This window comes from Pecten maximus, chromosome 9 (assembly GCF_902652985.1).
Source record: "Pecten maximus chromosome 9, xPecMax1.1, whole genome shotgun sequence".
Lineage (NCBI taxonomy): Eukaryota > Metazoa > Mollusca > Bivalvia > Pectinida > Pectinidae > Pecten > Pecten maximus.
The window spans coordinates 18731561-18757927 of record NC_047023.1 but is presented as its reverse complement, the minus strand read 5'-3'; the positions used below and the strand labels follow the sequence as shown (position 1 = coordinate 18757927).

At 36.3% G+C, this 26367-nt stretch overlaps 1 protein-coding gene across 1 annotated transcript; it reads left to right on the top strand.

Moving 5' to 3' along the window:
• Window positions 1–761: 761 nt before the first annotated feature.
• On the top strand, window positions 762–26367 carry LOC117334900 (DNA polymerase kappa-like; the record flags this gene model as incomplete). Its single annotated transcript, XM_033894744.1, is given in 12 exon segments — window positions 762–849; window positions 5131–5280; window positions 5780–5956; window positions 7563–7681; window positions 14349–14501; window positions 14936–15560; window positions 16509–16633; window positions 17184–17350; window positions 18496–18528; window positions 21912–22008; window positions 25576–25747; window positions 26254–26367. Coding segments are annotated over 11 exon segments (1915 nt in total), but the record flags the coding sequence as incomplete, so codon positions are not given.

The window sequence follows — 26367 nt, the reverse complement described above, 5'->3', positions numbered from 1 at the left end:
ATAGCCTATTTGACCAATGTGACCTTGAATGAAGGTCAAGGTCATTTATTTGAAAAAACTTTGTAGCCCATCACCCCAGCATGCTACAGGCACAATATCAAGTCCCTGGGCCTCTTGGTTATTGAGAAGAAGTCGTTTGAAGATTATAGCCTATTTGACCAATGTGACCTTGAATGAAGGTCAAGGTCATTTATTTGAACAAACTTTGTAGCCCCTCACCCCAGCATGCTACAGGCACAATATCAAGTTCCTGGGCCTCTTGGTTATTGAGAAGAAGTTGTTTGAAGATTATAGCCTATTTGACCAATGTGACCTTGAATGAAGGTCAAGGTCATTTATTTGAACAAACTTTGTAGCCCCTCACCCCAGTATGCTACATGCCCAATATCAAGTCCCTGGGCCTCTTGGTTATTGAGAAGAAGTCGTTTGAAGATTATAGCCTATTTGACCCATGTGACCTTGAATGAAGGTCAAGGTCAATTATTCGAACAAGCTTGGTAGCCCTTCACCCCAGTATGCTACAGGCCCCATATGAAGTTCCTGGGCCTCTTGGTTATTGAGAAGAAGTTGTTTAAATGAAAAAGTTGACGCCGGACGGACGGACGGACGGACGGACGACGGACGCCGCACCATGGCATAAGCTCACTTGCCCTTCGGGCAGGTGAGCTAAAAACTGACGAAGAGGTTTATCTGCCCGATCCTGCCAGATCATGTCAATCGTCTAACCGCCAGGACCGATAGGCAAAGCAGTAGTTGCGTCCCTTGTTGGAACTCTCCTCATACGAAAAAAATCCGCGAATCATCGAGACTGTAAACTGGACTGACTGGAAATACAGGCCCTAAATCAAGGTAATATTGTATTATGCACGTGATATGTATGGCGTTTGTTGTATACACATAATTTCATGCGGGACAATTATTATTTTGAATACAATGAATGACATTGAATCTATGTTACCCTGCCAAGTGCGCGGTGGTCCGAATTTTCTGACGACATTGTCCCAACAAAATCTTAATTGGGGCCCCCACATACAAAACATCTGCAATAAAGCCAACAAAACACTAGGTTTTCTAAAACGAAATTTAAACATCAATTCCATTTCTGTGAAACAGCAAGCATATAAATCATTAGTTCGGCCTTCAGTAGAATATGCTTGTACAATTTGGGACCCACATCTAAAAAACGACATTGACAAACTAGAAATGGTCCAACGACGAGCCGCCCGCTTTGTGACACACAGGTATCACAACACATCCAGTGTTGGCGATATGCTCCAAAGACTAGGCTGGCGTAGTCTTTCAGACAGACGTAGGGATGCCAGACTCACTATGCTGTATAAAATCACACACAGCCTTGTTGCCATCAACAAAGACAATCATCTCACCACTCAAAACCGTCAAACTCGACTATCACACTCCTTTTCCTATCAAGTCCCGCACTGCCGCACCACCTGTCGTAAAGAATCTTTCTTTCCAAACACCATATCCGAATGGAACAAACTCCCTCCTGATCTCATCTCTGCAAACACTATTACTGCCTTCAAATCCCAGCTCTCTTCCTACAAATATTAATTTCGTCCTCAATGTACATAGTTTTAACCTGATAATTTAGTACTACTTCTTATTTTTCCCTTTAAGCATAGCGCAGATCATTGACAGCATCTTCATAATGTTGAAGGAGGTCAACAATCGGTAGAAGTAGAAGTAGAAGACATTACGGAGTATCAGTTTCATATGTAGTTATCCGACCGTCAGAACACTTGGGATTAAACACCGGCCGCATGGCCTTGCCCAGACCAGGATCGAGACCATTAGCATTGCAGTGTCTTATGTTTAAGTGCATTACATAGCCTCATTAATTAAAACACATGGAGTCGTATATGATTGCGACCCATATCTCATAGAAGGGTCAGCTAAGAATTGAATATTGCACAAATGAAATCTTGTTTGAGAAATGATAGCCTACATTAAGAGGAACGTTCACAAATTTGAGTAAGCAAATGTTTCTGCCATTATACAAAGCTCTGATAAGACCCCAGGTTTGGTATGCCAATACAGTATGGCACCCAATGCTTTTAAAGGATATACAAGCTAAAAGCCATAGAGGGAGTTCCCTTTTTTTAAGGCGTGCAACAATATTAGTAAATGGCCTGAAAGAAAAATCATACAACAAAAGGTTACCATCACTTGGTTTACCATCATTAGAATACGCAAGGGAAAGGTGTCCAAATGTACAGGATAATGACTGGTATAGACGATCTCAGTCAGAAAGGCAAAAAAAATATCAAAACATCTAGAGAAAATAGAACTAGGGGCCACAACAAGAAACTGGAAAAACAACAGGCAAGGCTTAACATCAGGAAGTATTTTTTTGGGAGTTTTGGTTACCGACGAATAGCTTAATTTTTTAATTGCCAGACAGTGTTGTAAATGCAAGTTTAAATCAGCATTGAACCAACACTGGAAAGACCATGACAGGATCAAGCTCAACCCATTTGCAAGATTTTATCACACTATAATTAATTGAGCTACCCGGAACTGTACATACATGTAGTCACTAAGTGTTAACAATGTATATTGTGTGCATAATTTAAAGCCAACTATATATATGAGGCACTAAAGAAATGCAATATAAATTAATACATACAAGCTGTATAATCTATAATATGAAATCAATGTTCAACAAAATTATTTTAGAAAAGAAATCAAGAAGCTCCATTGGAAGATGGAGAATCAATATCAAGGAGGTCCAGAAGCTATAATAGCTTAAAAAAAGACTGATGACAGTAGCTGATATAACTGATATGGATTACTGAAGTGAACAGAAAATACCCCATCTGTTAATGAGGAATCTGGACAGACTGAGGGAACAGTTTGTGAAATAGTGTCATGAAGGGGAAATTTGGCAATGTTTTCACGGATTATTGTCTTTTGATTGTAAAATTTGGTGACATATGTAGGTTAGAATGAATGGTTCTTGATGATGTTGTATATAGTATAATATGCACATTGTCAGCTTGAATAGAGAAGTTTTTCATTCAATTGAAGTCAGCAGCTTTATGTGGATAATGTTTTTCAAGACATTTGATATACCATTGGTCGTAATGGTGATGACATTGATGTTTTCCAAATCAGGATGTGGGCTTTGACCTTTAATGGAGTCACCTTAGTATTATATAAGCAAGTACATGCTTTTTAGCCCACCATCATCAGATGGTGGGCTATTCAAATCGCCCTGCGTCCGTGGTCCGTCGTCCGTCCGGACGTCCGTCCCTCCGTCCCTCCGTCCGTCCGTCCGTCCGTAAACAATTCTTGTTATCGCTAATCCTCAGAAAGTACTGAAGAGATCTTTCTCAAACTTCATATGTAGGTTCCCCTTGGTGCCTAGTTATGCATATTGCATTTTGGGACCGATCGAAAAACAACATGGCCGACAGGCAGCCATCTTGGATTTTGACAATTGAAGTTTGTTATCGCTATTTCTGAGAAAGTACTGAAGGGATCTTTCTCAAATTTCATATGTAGGTTCCCCTTGGTGCTTAGTTATGCATATTGCATTTTGGGACCGATCGGAAAACAAGATGGCCGACAGGCAGCCATCTTGGATTTTGACCATTGAAGTTTGTTATCGCTATTTCTGAGAAAGTGCAGAAGGGATCTTTCTCAAATTTCATATGTAGGTTCCCCTTGGTGCCTAGTTATGCATATTGCATTTTGGGACCGATCGAAAAACAAGATGGCCGACAGGCAGCCATCTTGGATTTTGACCATTGAAGTTTGTTATCACTATTTCTGAGAAAGTACTAAAGGGATCATTCTCAAATTTCATATGTAGGTTCCTCTTGGTGCCTAGTTATGCATATTGCATTTTGGGACCGATCGGAAAACAACATGGCCGACAGGCAGCCATCTTGGATTTTGACCATTGAAGTTTGTTATCGCTATTTCTGAGAAAGTACTGAAGGGATCTTTCTCAAATTTCATATGTAGGTTCCCCTTGGTGCCTAGTTATACATATTGCATTTTGGGACCGATCGGAAAACAACATGGCCGACAGGCAGCCATCTTGGATTTTGACCATTGAAGTTTGTTATCGCTATTTCTGAGAAAGTACTGAAGGGATCTTTCTCAAATTTCATATGTAGGTTCCCCTTGGTGTCTTATTATGCATATTGCATTTTGGGACCAATCAGAAAACAAGATGGCCGACAGGCAGCCATCTTGGATTTTGACAATTGAAGTTTGTTATCGCTATTTCTGAAAAAGTACAGAAGGGAGCTTCTCAAATTTCATATGTAGGTTCCCCTTGGTGCCTAGTTATGCATATTGCATTTTGAGACCAATCAGAAAACAAGATGGCGGACAGGCAGCCATCTTTGATTTTGACCATTGAAGTTTGTTATCGCTATTTCTGAGAAAGTACAGAAGGGATCTTTCTCAAATTTCATATGTAGGTTCCCCTTGGTGCCTAATTATGCATATTGCATTTTGGGACCGATCGGAAAACAAGATGGCCGACAGGCAGCCATCTTGGATTTTGACCATTGAAGTTTGTTATCGCTATTTCTGAGAAAGTACAGAAGGGATCTTCCTCAAATTTCATATGTAGGTTCCCCTTGGTGCCTAGTTATGCATATTGCATTTTGAGACCAATCAGAAAACAAGATGGCCGACAGGCAGCCATCTTGGATTTTGACAATTGAAGTTTGTTATCGCTATTTCTCAGAAAGTACTGAAGGAATCTTTCTCAAATTCCATATATAGGTTCCCCTTGGTGCCTAAATCTTAAATTTCATATATAGGTTTCCCTTGTTTGAAAAGTACTAGAGGTTTCTTCTGAATTTACACAGACTAGTTAGACTTAGAAGAAGAGAAAAGTAGAGAAAAGATCAATCTGACATGGAACCTATGAAGAACATTCAATGGTGGGCGCCAAGATCCCTCTGGGATCTCTTGTTTTATACTCCATTTATATAATTAGGATGCTTGCTTTAGACAGTTTTAATTTGTTGTCACATGACAGTATTCAAGACCCGGGTGACAGTTAAAGCCCACAGGCCTCTTGTTTGTTTGCTATCTGATCTACAGGTTATCTAACTTAATTCTATATTTTTTTTCATGATGTGACAGAATATAAACCAGTGATCATGTTGAGAGAAGCAGGTTATGATGATGACACAGAAGATGAGGATGAAGAGGAAAATTGGCAGGACACATCATGGGGATGTACAGACACGCAATCCAGTGAATCCACCAACAAGTCTCGGTCTCATTTGAAGGGTACTTATGGTATACAGTGTTTGCTATATACCTTAGTAGGATTTTTTTTCACTAGTTTGAGTAAGGACTTCTTTGCCTCCTTTTTAGAAGAAAATGATGAAATTTAAGTGCCAATTTCAGGAGTTACATATGGGCTTATATATTATTATGAAATGCCAAATAATTTCAATTGGTTATAATTATGGGACCCCTTATCACCCATAGGAAACATCCACTGGTGTAGGTAAATCTAATTGAATATTATTATCCCTGTTATACTTTATATAATATTAATAATAATTATTGAGAAAATAAAAAAATGTTTGGGTATCAATCTTTGTGAAAATTAAGTAGTTAGGATATCCATGCACACTAACTGACACAAATAAGGACCAAACTTGTTATTTTTTACCAAAACTGTGTTTTGTTTATATATTTTTTTCAATTCATAAAATTAAGATTCACTTTAATTCCATATTACAGAAGTATAATCATTTTTACATGTTCTACTTATATACAGACAAATGTGTGAATCCTGTCACTAAGCCTTCCAGCAGTGTAATGTTACCTACAGGCACCAGTCCCGCAGTAGTGGACCAAGGTCTAATGAGCCGGATGCTTCTCAATGATAACAAGGCTGGCATGGAAGGCCTTGATAAAGACAGAATTAACCAGGTTATATTGGAGGCTTCCAAAGGTAACTAAAGACAGAATTAACCAGGTTATACTGGAGGCCTCCAAAGGTAACTATACTGGAGGCTTCCAAAGGTAACTAAAGACAGAATCAACCAGGTTATACTGGAGGCTTCCAAAGGTAACTAAATAAAGACAGAATCAACCAGGTTATACTGGAGGCATCCAAAGGTAACTAAATAAAGACAGAATCAACCAGGTTATACTGGAGGCCTCCAAAGGTAACTATACTGGAGGCTTCCAAAGGTAACTTAAGACAGAATCAACCAGGTTATACTGGAGGCTTCCAAAGGTAACTAAATAAAGACAGAATCAACCAGGTTATACTGGAGGCATCCAAAGGTAACTAAATAAAGACAGAATCAACCAGGTTATACTGGAGGCCTCCAAAGGTAACTATACTGGAGGCTTCCAAAGGTAACTAAAGACAGAATCAACCAGGTTATACTGGAGGCTTCCAAAGGTAACTAAAGACAGAATCAACCAGGTTATATTGGAGGCATCCAAAGGTAACTATACTGGAGGCTTCCAAAGGTAACTAAAGACAGAATCAACCAGGTTATACTGGAGGCTTCCAAAGGTAACTAAAGACAGAATCAACCAGGTTATACTGGAGGCTTCCAAAGGTAAATAAAGACAGAATCAACCAGGTTATACTGGAGGCTTCCAAAGGTAAATAAAGACAAAATCAACCAGGTTATACTGGAGGCCTCCAAATGTAACTATACTGGAGGCTTCCAAAGGTAACTAAATAAAGACAGAATCAACCAGGTTATACTGGAGTCTTCCAAAGGTAACTAAAGACAGAATCAACCAGGTTATACTGGAGTCTTCCAAAGGTAACTATACTGGAGGCTTCCAAAGGTAACTATACTGGAGGCTTCCAAAGGTAACTATACTGGAGGCTTCCAAAGGTAACTAAAGACAGAATCAACCAGGTTATACTTGTCGTAGGGTCATTTGTCATCTCATTGTATTGTCAAGTGTATTTATATGCGTTACCGGTTACAGAGAGTGTTCTCTGTTTACATGTGTGTCTATTTATATATCCATGTACGTTCAGTGGTCATGTAATGTTGTGTCTATATTTATCGGTAACCTGTTTGTCCGGTTGTGTCCAGGTATGTCAAAGTGTGAAGTGCATGCAAGTGAGTGTGAACGTGTCAAAGGGGCATGTTTGCGGGTATATTTAAGTTGAGTGTTTGGGGGGGAGCGGCGCACTAGCCATGGGATCGACGGACAAGTTTTATGGGACCACCTCGACGTTATGAGAACTGTACTGACTTACATTATCCTGACTACGTGTCACCACGCTAGTTAAAGGTAACTAAAGACAGAATCAACCAGGTTGTACTGGAGGCTTCCAAAGGTAACTAGCTATATAGATCAGAACAAAATTTGTAAGAGTATATATACATAATACACTGGAGAATATCCATGAGTTCGGGAAATCAAATTTTGATACTGAATCTTAGGCCAAGAAGGGAATGTCCATGACAATGTGTTTATTTTATCATTCAAAACAGTATTATTTGGGTTTCACTTTCTCTGACATAGAATAATATGGTGATGTTTTTATGTTACTTTTAAAAACAAAAAAACATTGACAGGTTCCAAGTATTTTGAGAATGAAAAAAAGAAGGAAGAACAGGTGAACAAAAAGATAGAAGAACAGATGGCAAAGCTGAAAAAGATTAGTGATGTTGAACTACGGCAGGGATTGACTGAGGTAGGTGATGTTGAACTACGGCTGTAGTGTTGTCAAACAGTATTACATTTCCATCCTAGTGTAGTCAAACAGTATTACATTTCCATCCTAGTGTAGTCAAACAGTATTACATTTCCATACTGGTGTAGTCAAACAGTATTACATTTCCATACTGGTGTAGTCAAACAGTATTACATTTCCATACTAGTGTAGTCAAACAGTATTACATTTCCATCCTAGTGTAGTCAAACAGTATTACATTTCCATCCTAGTGTAGTCAAACAGTATTACATTTCTATACTAGTGTAGTCAAACAGTATTACATTTCCATACTAGTGTAGTCAAACAGTATTACATTTCCATACTGGTGTAGTCAAACAGTATTACATTTCCATCTTAGTGTAGTCAAACAGTATTACATTTCCATACTGGTGTAGTCAAACAGTATTACATTTCCATACTGGTGTAGTCAAACAGTATTACATTTCCATACTAGTGTAGTCAAACAGTATTACATTTCCATACTAGTGTAGTCAAACAGTATTACATTTCCATACTAGTGTAGTCAAACAGTATTACATTTCCATACTGGTGTAGTCAAACAGTATTACATTTCCATACTGGTGTAGTCAAACAGTGTTACATTTCCATACTGGTGTAGTCAAACAATATTACATTTCTATACTGGTGTAGACAAAAGGTATAACATTTCCATACTGGTGTAGTTAAACAGTATTACATTTCCATACTGGTGTAGACAAAAGGTATAACATTTCCATACTGGTGTAGTCAAACAGTATTACATTTCTATACTGGTGTAGTCAAATAGCATTACATTTCCATACTGGTGTAGTTAAACAGTATTACATTTCCATACTGGTGTAGTCAAACAGTATTACATTTCCATACTAGTGTAGTCAAACAGTATTACATTTCTATACTGGTGTAGTCAAACAGTATAACATTTCTATACTGGTGTAGTCAAACAGTATTACATTTCTATACTGATGTAGTCAAACAGTATTACATTTCTATACTGGTGTAGTCAAACACGACAAACAGTATTACATTTCTATACTGGTGTAGTCAAACAGTATTACATTTCCATACTGGTGTAGTTAAACAGTATAACATTTCTATACTGGTGTAGTCAAACAGTGTTACATTTCTATACTGGTGTAGTTAAACAGTATAACATTTCTATACTGATGTAGTCAAACAGTATTACATTTCTATACTGGTGTAGTCAAACAGTATTACATTTCCATACTGGTGTAGTTAAACAGTATTACATTTCTATACTGATGTAGTCAAACAGTATTACATTTCCATACTGATGTAGTCAAACAGTATTACATTTCTATACTGGTGTAGTCAAACAGTATTACATTTCCATACTGATGTAGTCAAACAGTATTACATTTCTATACTGGTGTAGTCAAACAGTATTACATTTCTATACTGGTGTAGTCAAACACGACAAACAGTATTACATTTCTATACTGGTGTAGTCAAACAGTATTACATTTCTATACTGGTGTAGTTAAACAGTATAACATTTCTATACTGGTGTTGTCAAACAGTATTACATTTCTATACTGGTGTAGTCAAACAGTGTTACATTTCCATCCTAGTGTAGTCAAACAGTATTACATTTCTATACTGGTGTAGTCAAACAGTATTACATTTCCATCCTGGTGTAGTCAAACAGTATTACATTTCTATACTGGTGTAGACAAAAGGTATAACATTTCCATACTGGTGTAGTCAAACAGTATTACATTTCAATACTGGTGTAGTCCAACAGTATTACATTTCTATATAAGGGTAGTCAAACAGTATTACATTTCCATACTGGTGTAGTCAAACAGTATTACATTTCCATCCTGGTGTAGTCAAACAGTATTACATTTCTATACTAGTGTAGTCAAACAGTATTACATTTCTATACTAGTGTAGTCAAACAGTATTACATTTCAATACTGGTGTAGTCAAACAGTATTACATTTCTATACTGGTGTAGTCAAACAGTATAACGTTTCCATACTGGTGTAGTCAAACAGTATTACATTTCTATATAAGGGTAGTCAAACAGTATTACATTTCTATACTAGTGTAGTCAAACAGTATTACATTTCAATACTGGTGTAGTCAAACAGTATTACATTTCTATACTGGTGTAGTTAAACAGTATTACATTTCTATACTGGTGTAGTCAAACAGTATTACATTTCTATACTGGTGTAGTCAAACAGTATTACATTTCTATATAAGGGTAGTCAAACAGTATTACATTTCTATACTGATGTAGTCAAACAGTATTACATTTCCATACTGGTGTAGTCAAACAGTATTACATTTCTATACTGGTGTAGACAAAAGGTATAACATTTCCATACTGGTGTAGTCAAACAGTATTACATTTCAATACTGGTGTAGTCCAACAGTATTACATTTCTATATAAGGGTAGTCAAACAGTATTACATTTCAATACTGGTGTAGTCAAACAGTATTACATTTCTATACTGATGTAGTCAAACAGTATTACATTTCTATACTGGTGTAGTCAAACAGTATTACATTTCCATCCTAGTGTAGTCAAACAGTATTACATTTCCATACTGATGTAGTCAAACAGTATTACATTTCTATACTGGTGTAGTCAAACAGTATTACATTTCTATACTGGTGTAGTCAAACAGTATTACATTTCTATACTGGTGTAGTCAAACAGTATTACATTTCCATCCTGGTGTAGTCAAACAGTGTTACATTTCCATCCTAGTGTAGTCAAACAGTATTACATTTCTATATAAGGGTAGTCAAACAGTATTACATTTCTATATAAGGGTAGTCAAACAGTATTACATTTCCATACTGGTGTAGTCAAACAGTATTACATTTCCATCCTGGTGTAGTCAAACAGTGTTACATTTCCATCCTAGTGTAGTCAAACAGTATTACATTTCTATATAAGGGTAGTCAAACAGTATTACATTTCCATACTGGTGTAGTCAAACAGTATTACATTTCCATATAAGGGTAGTCAAACAGTATTACATTTCCATCCTGGTGTAGTCAAACAGTGTTACATTTCCATCCTAGTGTAGTCAAACAGTATTACATTTCTATACTAGTGTAGTCAAACAGTATTACATTTCCATCCTGGTGTAGTCAAGCAGTATTACATTTCTATACTGGTGTAGTCAAACAGTATTACATTTCCATCCTGATGTAGTCAAACAGTATTACATTTCTATATAAGGGTAGTCAAACAGTGTTACATTTCTATACTGGTGTAGTCAAACAGTGTTACATTTCTATACTAGTGTAGACAAACAGTATTACATTTCTATACTAGTGTAGTCAAACAGTGTTACATTTCTATCCTGGTGTAGTCAAACAATATTACATTTCTATCCTGGTGTAGTCAAACAGTATTACATTTCTATACTAGTGTAGACAAACAGTATTACATTTCTATACTAGTGTAGACAAACAGTATTACATTTCTATACTGGTGTAGACAAACAGTATTACATTTCTATACTAGTGTAGTCAAACAGTATTACATTTCTATCCTGGTGTAGTCAAACAGTGTTACATTTCTATACTGGTGTAGACAAACAGTATTACATTTCTATACTGGTGTAGACAAACAGTATTACATTTCTATACTGGTGTAGACAAACAGTATTACATTTCTATACTGGTGTAGACAAACAGTATTACATTTCTATACTGGTGTAGACAAACAGTATTACATTTCTATACTGGTGTAGACAAACAGTATTACATTTCTATACTAGTGTAGTCAAACAGTGTTACATTTCTATACTGGTGTAGTCAAACAGTATTACATTTCCATACTGGTGTAGTTAAACAGTGTTACATTTCCATCCTGGTGTAGTCAAACAGTATTACATTTCTATACTAGTGTAGTCAAACAGTATTACATTTCTATATAAGGGTAGTCAGACAGTATTACATTTCTATACTAGTGTAGTCAAACAGTATTACATTTCTATACTGGTGTAGTCAAACAGTATTACATTTCTATATAAGGGTAGTCAAACAGTGTTACATTTCTATACTGGTGTAGTCAAACAGTGTTACATTTCTATACTGGTGTAGTCAAACAGTATTACATTTCTATACTAGTGTAGTCAAACAGTATTACATTTCCATCCTGGTGTAGTCAAACAGTATTACATTTCCATACTGGTGTAGTCAAACAGTATTACATTTCTATACTGGTGTAGTCAAACAGTATTACATTTCTATACTGGTGTAGTCAAACAGTATTACATTTCCATATAAGGGTAGTCAAACAGTATTACATTTCTATACTAGTGTAGACAAACAGTATTACATTTCTATACTAGTGTAGTCAAACAGTATTACATTTCTATACTGGTGTAGTCAAACAGTATTACATTTCTATACTGGTGTAGTCAAACAGTATTACATTTCCATCCTGGTGTAGTCAAACAGTATTACATTTCTATATAAGGGTAGTCAAACAGTATTACATTTCTATACTGGTGTAGTCAAACAGTATTACATTTCCATCCTGGTGTAGTCAAACAGTATTACATTTCTATACTGGTGTAGTCAAACAGTATTACCTTTCTATACTGGTGTAGTTAAACAGTATTACATTTCTATACTGGTGTAGTCAAACAGTATTACATTTCCATCCTGGTGTAGTCCAACAGTATTACATTTCTATATAAGGGTAGTCAAACAGTGTTACATTTCTATACTAGTGTAGTCAAACAGTATTACATTTCTATACTGGTGTAGTCAAACAGTATTACATTTCTATACTGGTGTAGTCAAACAGTATTACATTTCCATCCTGGTGTAGTCAAACAGTATTACATTTCCATCCTGGTGTAGTCCAACAGTATTACATTTCTATATAAGGGTAGTCAAACAGTGTTACATTTCTATACTAGTGTAGTCAAACAGTATTACATTTCTATACTGGTGTAGTCAAACAGTGTTACATTTCTATACTGGTGTAGTTAAACAGTATTACATTTCTATACTGGTGTAGTCAAACAGTATTACATTTCCATCCTGGTGTAGTCCAACAGTATTACATTTCTATATAAGGGTAGTCAAACAGTATTACATTTCTATACTGGTGTAGTCAAACAGTGTTACATTTCTATACTGGTGTAGTCAAACAGTATTACATTTCTATACTGGTGTAGTTAAACAGTATTACATTTCCATCCTGGTGTAGTCCAACAGTATTACATTTCTATATAAGGGTAGTCAAACAGTGTTACATTTCTATACTAATGTAGTTAAACAGTATTACATTTCTATACTGGTGTAGTCAAACAGTATTACATTTCCATACTAGTGTAGTCATGGTTTACAGGTGTAGTTATCACAGCTCATGAAGCCTAAGTAGGTATGCAATACAGGTCTATTTTTATTAACAGGTATTTAATCTTATAGACTCAATCTTTTATTGATATATCAGTGTTTTTGTTTGGCCTGTTTTACCGCCGAATATCGGCTGTTTCCCCTAGGCCAAAAATGTTCTATTTTCCCAAAATTTCAATGAAGTTTCCCAATTATCAAAGTTGAAAAAAATTGTTTTTAAATGTTTCTTTTACCTTTCCTGACATTTTTTTAAATGATAACATCGCGAGTTCCGAAGCCATAAAGTATTTTCCAAAACTAACTAATATGAATGTTATCACTTCAAACATGCAACATCATCCTGTAGACCTAGAGGCGTGCAATCTTTGTTGTTTTAGATCTTGATCATTAAAACGATTTGTAATAGCTATAGATGTCAGTGATTTCAAGCGCTCAAATGATGCAGACATCGTAAAACTGAATACTTCACAAATGACAGACTGAAAAAAACCATGAAGGTCTTGTTAGAATTAGTGATACATTATTTAGGATACTGAAAGTAATTATCCAAATCATATATTGATATATATAAGTATTCTACCCAAAAATATGTGTACATACAGCCGCCCTGTGCGGGGCTTGCTACATTATCAACTGTAGACTGACTAGGAGGGATTTCTTATACCCTGTCAGAGTGCAGTGCATGCAGGGTATGAATACTCATTCTTACCGGGATTTGCCACCTGAATAGGGAGCTTTCGTCGACTGATTAAGAGGAACTTGTTGATCTTTTCAAAGGATTAAAACAACGAATTCAGAACTTTACTAGCAACAAGTGATATCTCACCATGTTGGCATAATATGGGCACATGATGATTTTAAACCACTCATAATGTGTTCTTTTTGTAGCAAGTGATGTTTAGTTTAATAATGCTGAAAACATGATGAACTCTATATTAATAAATTTATTTGACAAAAGCAGTACTGTTTTTTTTTGGCAATTTGGTATTTTCCCAAATTTCTCAAAATGTCGATGAATTTTCCCAACTCAAAAGCCATGGGAGGCTGAAAAATAATGGGAACAAAAACACTGTATATATAGCAGAACAAAATTGTACATGTGTGTATTTTTTCAATTACATCAGTCACATATCTGTAAAATTGTTGTTTGAAATGAATGTAGAATTGATGACTCATTATTTGTAACATTTTCTAACTCAGTTAATGTCACATTATGTATTGGAGTAAGTTTCTTGGATCAAAACAAATTGATATGTAGAATAAAACTGGACTGGTTACTTACAGGCTGACCGGCTATTAGAGGAACTGGAAGGTCAGCGAGACCTGAGTCGGGTCATTGTACACATAGACATGGACGCTTTCTATGCAGCTGTTGAGATGAGAGAGGACCCGACACTCAAGGACAAACCTATGGCTGTCGGGGGCTACTCTATGCTGGTGTGTACGAAATAGACTTTATACCTCATTTATTGAAAGGATAAGCTGTACATGTACCTTATTTAGTGGTAATTTTATTTAAGCACTTTTCTTCTGAGAAGCATAACACTAATTATACCAGTTCTGTAGCAAAACATGTGGGAACACCATTCGTCATGAGCTAATCTGTTTAGATATACACACTACAAATTTGAATGCACCAAATATAATACACATATTTTAATCTTAAAATGTTTGTTTACGTTTTTTCCTGTATTTGATATATTAGTTTGGTAAGGAGAATTCATGCAATATTCCAACATTGATAATCACTCTTAGTCCATTGCATCGAGGTTTTACAAATTATGATAATGTGCAGAGTAAGATTAAGATACATCCTTGAACATGCCTGTTTATTAATGAAAACAACTAGAAATATGATGGGTATTTTTCAGTCTACCTCCAACTACCTGGCCCGTAAGTTTGGTGTGCGCGCGGCCATGCCAGGCTTCATTGGTAAAAAGCTGTGCCCAGACCTGATTATGGTCAAGCCAAACTTTGAAAAGTACACAGCTGTCAGTAGAGAAATACGATTAGTCATGTCGGATTACGACCCTAACTACTGTCCAATGAGTTTAGACGAGGCTTATCTAGACATCACTGATCACCTCGACAAAAGGATTCATTCTTCAGAAGTTGATCGAACGTTTCTCTGTCGTAAGTCTGACAGTAAGGACGGTAACTGTAATTGTGATCTCAACACTGCCGCAAGGGACGCTGTGTTAACAGCAAGGCTGGGTTGCCATCAGAAAAACTCTGAATTATCGTCCATGGGAGAAAATACTCGAGGGGCTGGCTCTGTTCCAACAGAACCTGATGGGAATAAGTCGGATGAACGGTTGCCCCATAACTACAGTGAGGTCACTTTGGCCAGTAGAGATCTAACTGGAGGACCATGTCCAATATGTGGGAAGCCTTTCCCTCCATATGATGTTGTGACCTTCGGCTTCTCTGCAGAAGATTCAGTCAAAGAAATGAGGTCAAGGATTGAACAGAAAACTAAGCTAACAGCAAGTGCAGGTAAAATTACACTTGATTGTCATGGTTACGCAACAGAAAATCTATTGCAAAATCAGGGTAATCTTGATGATAACAAATTATTCTGAAATTTCTATTTTTACCCACCATCATCAAATGATGGGCTATTCAAGTCTGACTTGAAAAGTACTTAAGGGATATCTTACTTGAAAAGAACTATAGAGGGTTATTTCTCAAGCTTAACATGTAGGTTCCACTTGGTCCCTGGTTGTACCAACTCAATTTTGATTTTTGGTCAGAAAAACAAACTGGCCGGTAGGCAGACATCTTGGATTTCGCAAATTGAAGACTGTTAATGCTGTTTCATGAAAAATCACTGGGATGGTATTCCTCATCCCTTGTGTTTATGTTCCCTTTGGTCCTTTGTTGTGCCAAATCAATTTAGATTTTTTTTCATTAAAAACAAATGGCGGATAGACGGCCATCTTGAATTTTGGAAATTAAAGATTGTTATCGCTAATTCTTGAAAAGTGCTGTAGGGATATTCTCCAAACTTCATGTGTAGGTTCCCCTTTGTCCCTAGTTGTGCCATTTCAATTTTGATTTTTGATCAAAATGGCAAACAGGTGGCCATCTTGGATTTTGAGAACTGAGGCTTTTGGTATCGCTATTTCTTGAAAAGAACTGGAGGGATGTTTCTCAAACTTCACATGTAGGTTCTACTTGTTCTTGTTATCAGATTATTAAAAGGAAAAGAATAAAGGGAAAAATAGAGAGAAGATCAGTCTGACATTGAATCAATAAAGATCATTTATGGTGGCGCCAAGATCCCTCTGGGATCTCTTGTTGATTAACTTTGACATTCATATTTTTAAGATGCTACATCTCCAACAAAGATGAATATACCAAAAGTTACAGATGAATTGATGATATTCAAATTGCATCCCAAAGAATATTTTACATGCTCCACCTCTATATTATCTATGTTAGGTATTGCTTCAAATATGATGCTGGCTAAAGTCTGTTCGGACAAGAAGAAGCCGAACGGTCAGTACAGGATAGTCGCCACAAGGGACGCTGTGATGGGTTTCATCACAGATTTACCCATACGAAAGGTAATCTGTTATACTATGTACAATGTCACCTTCATCAGACAAATGGCTAATGTATCAGATGTATACAAAGGTGTAAAACATGTACAAGTTGTCTTTAAAATTCAAATATTGATGTCGATTTCAGCTATGCTATATGCTGTAGTATTGTAATTGAACAGAAATGACTTGATTCTGCTTGGTTGGTTGGTTGACTGGTTTTACGTCTCCTTCCACTGCTTGTGCTATGTTCAGGCAACGTAAGGGGGCTGTATCCTCCTCGGGTGAGACTTGTCCTATCCATCCTATCCGGTATGCCCACAGGGTCAGACAGCTCCCTGGGACGGACATGGGCGTGGCAAGGTGGTCCTTCTCGATACGATGTCGAACTCCATATGATTCTGCTACTCATTCCCTTATACGTTATACCTCATAGACGTTTTACACTTTGTGTACATATTCCGCCCTGGTTATTTGTCTGAAAATCCTTACATTAACCATACTTTTCAGTCTTAGGAAATTGTTAGAAATGTCTTGTTTGATGTTATCGTATCTGTATTATATCTGTATTCAGATCAGCGGCATCGGCAAGGTGAGTGAGAAGATGCTGAATGCATTGAACATCCACACTTGCTGTGACCTTTACAACCAGAGGGCACTGCTGTACCACCTATACTCTCCGATCTCATTCAACTATTTCATGAGGATCTGTATGGGGATCGGCTCTGTCAATGTGGAAAGGTAAAGGTTAACACACAGTTCATACAACCTAGAAAAGGCCTTAAATTTTGTCATGAATTTTACCTTTCACTTTGAATAAAGCTTTGACAATAATCATTAGATAGTATATAGGATTTTAAACATAGCTTTTGACCTTGACATGTAAGCACTTTTCATTGTTAGGATGAAAAATTTGTTTTTTGGAAAAATTAATCATTTTAAAACCTTGAATTGATACTGTATACTGATAAGATATCAGCAAACAAACAAAAAATTCAAAAGAAAAATCAGTTTTGGTAAACACAAATTGAAAGGCACAAATTTTAGGCACGGATTGTATACATTTGTATTTCCACTCCACCACAACAACTGAGTGTGAAAGGGATTGCCATCACAAATTTTACAGCCTTGAAAGGCCTAGGTACACGATGTCTGTTGGAACCTTGTAACAAGACTGGGTATGCTCACTGTTGAATTGACATTAATTTCAATTAAAAAATATCAGGGGTAGTGTATTATTGTGTAGTAAGAAAATTGCTCAAGTCTTTCCATAACCATACATATTATAACCAGGCTTTTATATTTGTAAATATAGCTCTTAACTTCCCCCACTAGTCATCAGCCAGGCGGAGAATCTCTAGCCTTGTAAACAGAACCCAGCACTAGTATATAATACATTGTTTATGTTGCAATTTTAATACAAAAAAACAAATCTATATGCCTTAAAATGGGGGGAAGGGGCTCATAGTGTTACCCATGTTTACTGTGTACTGTCCCATCCTGTCCAGATGCAATGTAAGTAGCTAATCTCAGGAACTGCTGATGTGATCCTCACTTAACTGTGTTTCGGGGTGTCAAGTGGAAGTTAGGGCATTTCTTCTTTACAGACATTTTCTTGCTTTTAATAAATTAGCTTCTTCAGAACCGTAAATTTTCTGTTAGAATTAGGTGGTCTCATGAAATATAGCCAGAGAGTTTTGTTCTCGAACTCAACCCAATACAGCCCCAGCCAAATCTACAACTACAACTATATATTATACCGAGTGCAATCTCTAGTTGGAGAAGTCTTAAAAGAACTGATGTATGTGTAATGGTTCATTATAATACTAAATTTTAGGAGTATGCAGGGCCCTCTTAAATACAATTATAATTGTTTTATATTCCAGGGACAGTGACCGGAAAAGTATGAGTACTGAGAGGTGGGTATTCTCATTTCTCTTATACATTGTACAGGACTAGCCTGTTCTACCCTGTAACGTCCCTGTGTAGTATATATATAACAGGACTAGCCTGTTCTACCCTGTAGCGTCCCTGTGTAGTATTGTATAACAGGACTAGCCTGTTCTACCCTGTAGCGTCCCTGTGTAGTATTGTATAACAGGACTAGCCTGTTCTACCCTGTAACGTCCCTGTGTAGTATTGTATATCAGGACTAGCCTGTTCTACCCTGTAACGTCCCTGTGTAGTATATATATAACAGGACTAGCCTGTTCTACCCTGTAACGTCCCTGTGTAGTATATATATATCAGGACTAGCCTGTTCTACCCTGTAACGTCCCTGTGTAGTATATATATAACAGGACTAGCCTGTTCTACCCTGTAACGTCCCTGTGTAGTTTTGTATAACAGGACTAGCCTGTTCTACCCTATAACATCCCTGTGTAGTATTGTATAACAGGACTAGCCTGTTCTACCCTATAACATCCCTGTGTAGTATTGTATAACAGGACTAGCCTGTTCTACCCTGTAACGTCCCTGTGTAGTATATATATAACAGGACTAGCCTGTTCTACCCTGTAACGTCCCTGTGTAGTATATATATAACAGGACTAGCCTGTTCTACCCTGTAACGTCCCTGTGTAGTATTGTATAACAGGACTAGCCTGTTCTACCCTGTAGCGTCCCTGTGTAGTATTGTATAACAGGACTAGCCTGTTCTACCCTGTAACGTCCCTGTGTAGTATATATATAACAGGACTAGCCCTGTTCTACCCTGTAACGTCCCTGTGTAGTATATATATAACAGGACTAGCCTGTTCTACCCTGTAACGTCCCTGTGTAGTATTGTATAACAGGACTAGCCTGTTCTACCCTGTAACGTCCCTGTGTAGTATTGTATAACAGGACTAGCCTGTTCTACCCTGTAACGTCCCTGTGTAGTATTGTATAACAGGACTAGCCTGTTCTACCCTGTAACGTCCCTATGTAGTATATATATAACAGGACTAGCCTGTTCTACCCTGTAGCGTCCCTGTGTAGTATATATATAACAGGACTAGCCTGTTCTACCCTGTAACGTCCCTGTGTAGTATATATATAACAGGACTAGCCTGTTCTACCCTGTAACGTCCCTGTGTAGTATTGTATAACAGGACTAGCCTGTTCTACCCTGTAGCGTCCCTGTGTAGTATTGTATAACAGGACTAGCCTGTTCTACCCTGTAACGTCCCTGTGTAGTATATATATAACAGGACTACCCTGTTCTACCCTGTAACATCCCTGTGTAGTATTGTATAACAGGACTAGCCTGTTCTACCCTGTAACGTCCCTGTGTAGTATATATATAACAGGACTAGCCTGTTCTACCCTGTAACGTCCCTGTGTAGTATATATATAACAGGACTAGCCCTGTTCTACCCTGTAACATCCCTGTGTAGTATTGTATAACAGGACTAGCCTGTTCTACCCTGTAACGTCCCTGTGTAGTATATATATAACAGGACTAGCCTGTTCTACCCTGTAACGTCCCTGTGTAGTATATATATAACAGGACTAGCCTGTTCTACCCTGTAACGTCCCTATGTAGTATATATATAACAGGACTAGCCTGTTCTACCCTATAACATCCCTGTGTAGTATATATATAACAGGACTAGCCTGTTCTACCCTGTAACGTCCCTGTGTAGTATTGTATAACAGGACTAGCCTGTTCTACCCTGTAGCATCCCTGTGTAGTATATATATAACAGGACTAGCCTGTTCTACCCTGTAGCGTCCCTGTGTAGTATTGTATAACAGGACTAGCCTGTTCTACCCTGTAACGTCCCTGTGTAGTATTGTATTAGAGGACTAGCCTGTTCTACCCTGTAGCGTCCCTGTGTAGTATATATATAACAGGACTAGCCTGTTCTACCCTGTAACGTCCCTGTGTAGTATATATATAACAGGACTAGCCTGTTCTACCCTGTAACGTCCCTGTGTAGTATATATATAACAGGACTAGCCTGTTCTACCCTGTAACGTCCCTGTGTAGTATTGTATAACAGGACTAGCCTGTTCTACCCTGTAACGTCCCTGTGTAGTATTGTATAACAGGACTAGCCTGTTCTACCCTGTAGCGTCCCTGTGTAGTATTGTATAACAGGACTAGCCTGTTCTACCCTGTAACGTCCCTGTGTAGTATTATATAACAGGACTAGCCTGTTCTACCCTGTAACGTCCCTGTGTAGTATATATATAACAGGACTAGCCTGTTCTACCCTGTAGCGTCCCTGTGTAGTTTTGTATAACAGGGCTGCCACTCTCTAGATATGCCAAAGTGGGAGATCTCCCAGCAAGGGATTGTTCTAAGTAGGAGATTTAGCATGACAACATTTTAACAACAAAAATTAAATTTGTGCAGTAATTTCCATCATATGGTACCCTAAATTATCTTTTTAGTCAAATAGGATAGAGAATTGAATATTTTTAAATGCACATCGATCTAGATGCCATGGTAAGTGTTATTAAGAAAAGGGGATTTTGTTTTTCATTTTTAATTTTCAGTGAATTCTTATATCATAATACAGTTGTATAATGGAAATTCAAGCAAAGCAGTTACATATACATGTTCATGTATTGACATTAAATGTTACAGGAAATTAATACAGGAAATTAATAAAAAAAAAAAACATTGGGTTTTTTTTTTACATTATTTAAGATTTATTAATCATTTGCTCTATTAAAATTTCAAAATGTATTTTTTATATATATTCATATATCTTGACTATCAAATTATTTGTTGATCAACTCCCTCTTGTGTTATAACAATATTGTTACACCATTTCACAATTGTCTGTGGTGAAAAATCTAATCTAGTCAAAATTCTACTTATAAGGACATCAGAACTGTCATTAAAAGTATCGCTTTTTTCTTCAGAATGCTTTTTTTTTTTTTTAAATGCAATCATTAATTATTTGAATTCATCTAAGTCATGCAATAAATACAATATACTATTGTCATCTAAAAATTCTCCTCCATATGGACAAGTTTCTTTTGTTTGAAATTGCACCAGTTACTTTGTTTTAATTTATACTTTAATTCAAACTAGCTACATTTGAACACTACATATAGTGTACCTAGCACCTGTCATTGAAGATACATATATGCATATGTGTATATACATTTGTAATGTTTCCACCTAAACAAGTTATGCTTTTTTGTATTTTGGCCATGTATAATTAGAATGTATAATAGTTTGGAAGTTATAGTTGTGGATTAATATTTCATTTCGTGATGCAACATTCTTTTGTCATAACCGAGAAAAAATTTTGATTTGAAGATCAAATCTGACGATATATTTAAGTTCATTTTCCTGTTTTAGAACTTTTCATGAAATCAGTAAGCCAGAGGAGTTGCTGAAGAAATGTCAGGAGCTTTGTGTGTCTCTGTGTGAGGACCTCAGGGAAGAAAAACTCCAGGTAGGAGTCGGATGGCATTATATATATGTGTATTACATATTATTACATATATACAATGAAGTTATCTAAATTTATAAACAAGGTTCTAAGAGGTCATTAACATTATTGAGAGGCTCTTGGTTTTTTAGAAACATACCTAAACAATTTTTTAATTCTCATGAGGGAGAAAAGTGCATGAGCAACATTCTTGACCAGACAACAAATTTTGCATGGTGAACAGAAACTAAGGGGAGATAATTTGCTATGGAAAATTACTTCCATGCCTGAACACTTCCTCTCTCACTTTAAGAAAAAGGAAGGTTTATTTCAAGCTTGGCCATTTTGTTTTATTTCTATTTATTTCTGAGAATTATTTATTTATTACTCACTTATTAAGCTGTCTTACAATACTCTAAATCTAAATTCTTACTTAGATATGTTATAAAAAGTATGTTGTTAAAATATAATTAAGATACTTCATGTCAATCAGTGAATATAAATTAACACAATGATATCACACTCTACTACTCTAGCAAGCTTTCTATCAGTAAATTTGAAAATAAAATGTCTGAAAGGCTTCAATAAATATCTATAATTAGCGTCTTAATACTAATTTTAATGTTTAATCTAATTTAAAACAAAAAATTGAAAAGGTCTGTAGGCATATGATAGCTCAGTACTGATACTTAATTTCTTTTAAAATAACAAGATTGAGGTTTTAAAATGATAGTATTGAGCTAAAGAAAACTTATATTTCATGACATGTTTTTAGCTCACCGGTTACGAGTAACCGAGAGCTAATGCTCTTACCCTGGCGTCGGTGTCGGCGTCCCACCCCAAAACTTTAAAGTTTTTAGAGTAAGTTTTTGGAAAGCTTGTAAGTCCAAAAGTATACACCTATCACCCTTTCTAATTTGGTTTATACATTCATTAGAGATCCAGGAGTACTAGTGATGCTGTGGCAAATCATGCAGAAAAAAATTGGCATTTTGGCATTTTACTATTTACTATAATATATACTTACTTTTTTTAGCTCGCCTCTTCGAAGAAGAGTGAGAGCTTATGTCGTCACTCCGGCGTCGGCGTCGGTGTCGGCGTTGGTTTTCCAAATGTTAAATTTTTGTTGCAAGTGTTGAAAGGCATAGTAATTTATGGTAATATGGTCCCTGTGGGGGTCAAACTATCCCCTGCCGGAGTTAAACTAAAAGATTTTTTGGAAAAAAAACAGATTTTTGAAAATTTTTGGACTTAGAAAATTTTGCGTTAAGTTTTTGGTGCAAGTGTTGAAAGGTATTAATACACCACTTCATAATTGTACTAGGGTGCTGATAATTGGCAATAGAGTCCCTCTGGGGTTAGACTATCCCCTGCCAGAGTTAAACTAAAAGATTTTTTCGGGAAAAAACCAGAATTTTCAAATTTTTGGACTTAGAATATTTCTGCGTTAAGTTTTTGGTGCAAGTGTTGAAAGGTATTAATACATCACTTTATAATTGTACTAGGGTGCTGATAATTGGTAATCGACTCCCTCTTGGGTTAAACTATCCCCTGCCGGAGTTAAACTAAAAGATTTTTTTGGGAAAAAACCAGAATTTTCAAATTTTTGGACTTAGAATATTTCTGCGTTAAGTTTTTGGTGCAAGTGTTGAAAGGTATTAATACATCACTTTATAATTGTACAAGGGTGCTGATAGTTGGTAAAAGACTCCCTCTTGGGTTAAACTATCCCCTGCCGGAGTTAAACTAAAAAAATGTTTTGGGAAAAAAACAGAATTTTCAAATTTTTGGACTTAGAATATTTCTGCGTTAAGTTTTTGGTGCAAGTGTTGAAAGGTTTATATACACCATTTTATAATTGTACTATGGTGCTGATAATTGGTAATAGACTCCCTCTTGGGTTAAACTATCCCCTGCCGGAGTTAAACTAAAAGATTTTTTTGGGAAAAAACCAGAATTTTCAAATTTTTGGACTTAGAATATTTCTGCGTTAAGTTTTTGGTGCAAGTGTTAAGAGGTTTTAATACATCACTTTATAATTGTACTAGGGTGCTGATATTTGGTAAAAGAGTCCCTATGGAGTTACACTATCCCTTCTTGGGGTGAAACTGAAAATAAAACAATGTGAAAATGCTCACAATAGACAATTTATACCGATCCACATTTTTCAAGGGAGAAAACTCTCATCAGGATAATATTTTGTCAAAAAATTGAAGAAATATGTCCAAAAGCAATTACATTTGTATTTAATATATTCATTTAATCTACAACAGCATAGCTTGTCTCCCGAAGGTTTGTCAATAAATAATTTATATATATATAAATTCGTATGGTTTTGAAAATTGCATGAATTCACAAAGCATAATCTGATCAAGTAAACAATATAAATATTATTAATGCAATTTGCGAAACCAGTCCAATTAATATATTTTAATTATTTATTGACAAACATTTGCGAGACGAGCTATGCTGTTCTCCAACAGCTCTTGTTGACACAAAAACTCACTTTAAAGATTTTGGGGGTTAGTTTTGAAAAGCTTGTAATTCTACACCCTTCTTATTTGGTTTATACATCCATTAGAGGTCTAGGAGCGATATTATGTGACAAACAATTTCAAAATGACATGCTTATACATACATAAAAAATGAATGCAAAGTGTGATTGCTGCCGCCGGTGAGCTTTCGCAATCATTGATTGCACTTTTTCAAAATGTGAATTTGGAAAGTTTATTTCAGCCAATATAGGTCCCAGCTAATTTTTACTAGGTGTGCTGATGATATGGTGATTGGAATGGCATGTTTACCGGCAGTCAGGCCTTCATTTAAATGGTTGTAATTGGCAATTTATTTGTTTCCTTAATTATTTAAAGATCAGTCAGTGTTTAATTGTAGGTAACAATTTAATAAGTAATCTACGTAAGATACTCAGTGATAACATTGCCAGTGTTGTTTTCACTTTCTCTGTCCAAGATTCCCCTGTCTGTTTTCTGTCAAGTTGATTTTTTATGCGTTTGATACCAAAGACAATATACGAAGCCATACACAAGCATTTAATCAGCCATTATCGACCTGCTACAAAACCATCACCACACGTCCTCAGCTTCATTGGTTTTAACTAATTGTTTATCTATCGGGGTAGTGTCACCCTTGCAGTAAGTGAAGTGTCAGAATTTCGTTATCGTTTGTGACCAGGTCATTAACTGACCAATGCCCCACATATATGCTTTTTACCAGCCAGCAAGTGTAACTTGCCATAGGCCTTAGTGAAACAAAGGAAATGAATAGAGGTATCAAGCATGTTCCCCAAAATCAGGAGAATACCCTATTTCTTATATGATAGGGAGATGGGGCAGATAGCCTGAAATCGGGAAAGTTGGAAAGTTTGTAGTGAGTTAATATTTTATTACATTACAGGGTAATGAGTTGATAGGAATCTCACAAGAGTCAACTGACCATTGGTCAAGGTTATTGAGTCAAAACTTTGGGAGTTTGTCTAAAGCTTAAAAAGTATGACAGACAAGCTTAATAACATACCGGTAATAATTACAGTAAATTCCTGTTGGAGTGTATTGTTAATCTGTATTACTACAGGGTAAGACAGTGGCCATTAAGTTGAAGACAGTTAAGTATGAAGTGAAGACTCGTGCTCAAACACTTCCAGACTACACCTCAGACCTAGAAGTGGTGTTCTCAGCAGCCCAGGGACTCCTACAGACAGAAATACACAGTGTGGCACCCCACCCACTCCGACTCCGCCTCATGGGTAATTCCTGTTAATATAGTACAAGTCATTCTTCTGTAGTTTCAGATTTCTTGATCAGACGAAAATTGATTTCAATGATTTCTATGTTTAGAATGATATAATGTATAATGATGAAGGTGTGACTTGCTGCAGATGTGAATATGTGAAAACTTTTCCTGTGCTTAAATTTGAAAAAGATAATAATACTTTTGGCCATAATTCACCTTTTTGCTAGTCAATTCAGATTCAACCTGACAAGCATAAGTAGGCTTGAATGAAAGAGAATTGCAGTTTTGAGTATCATTTGTTTATTTGCCATACTAAATAATTCAAACTTGGTTAAAATTATAAGTATGGAATGGTAATTTGATGATATATACACATTTCGGCCCTGACTGACACCCAGGGACTGATGGGTAGGGCCAAAATGGGTCTAATTGATTTACATATATAGCCGAAATTAGGTGCCCATTCAGGCATTGCTCATTTCAAACATCGACTTGACAAAGATTTGTTAATATTTTCAGGAGTTAGAATGTCTTCCCTCCTTAATGAAGATATGTGTCGAAAGAAACAGAATAACACACTGACACGATTTGTCAAACAACTTGGAAGTACTGGCTCAGAGGAGGAAAGATCTA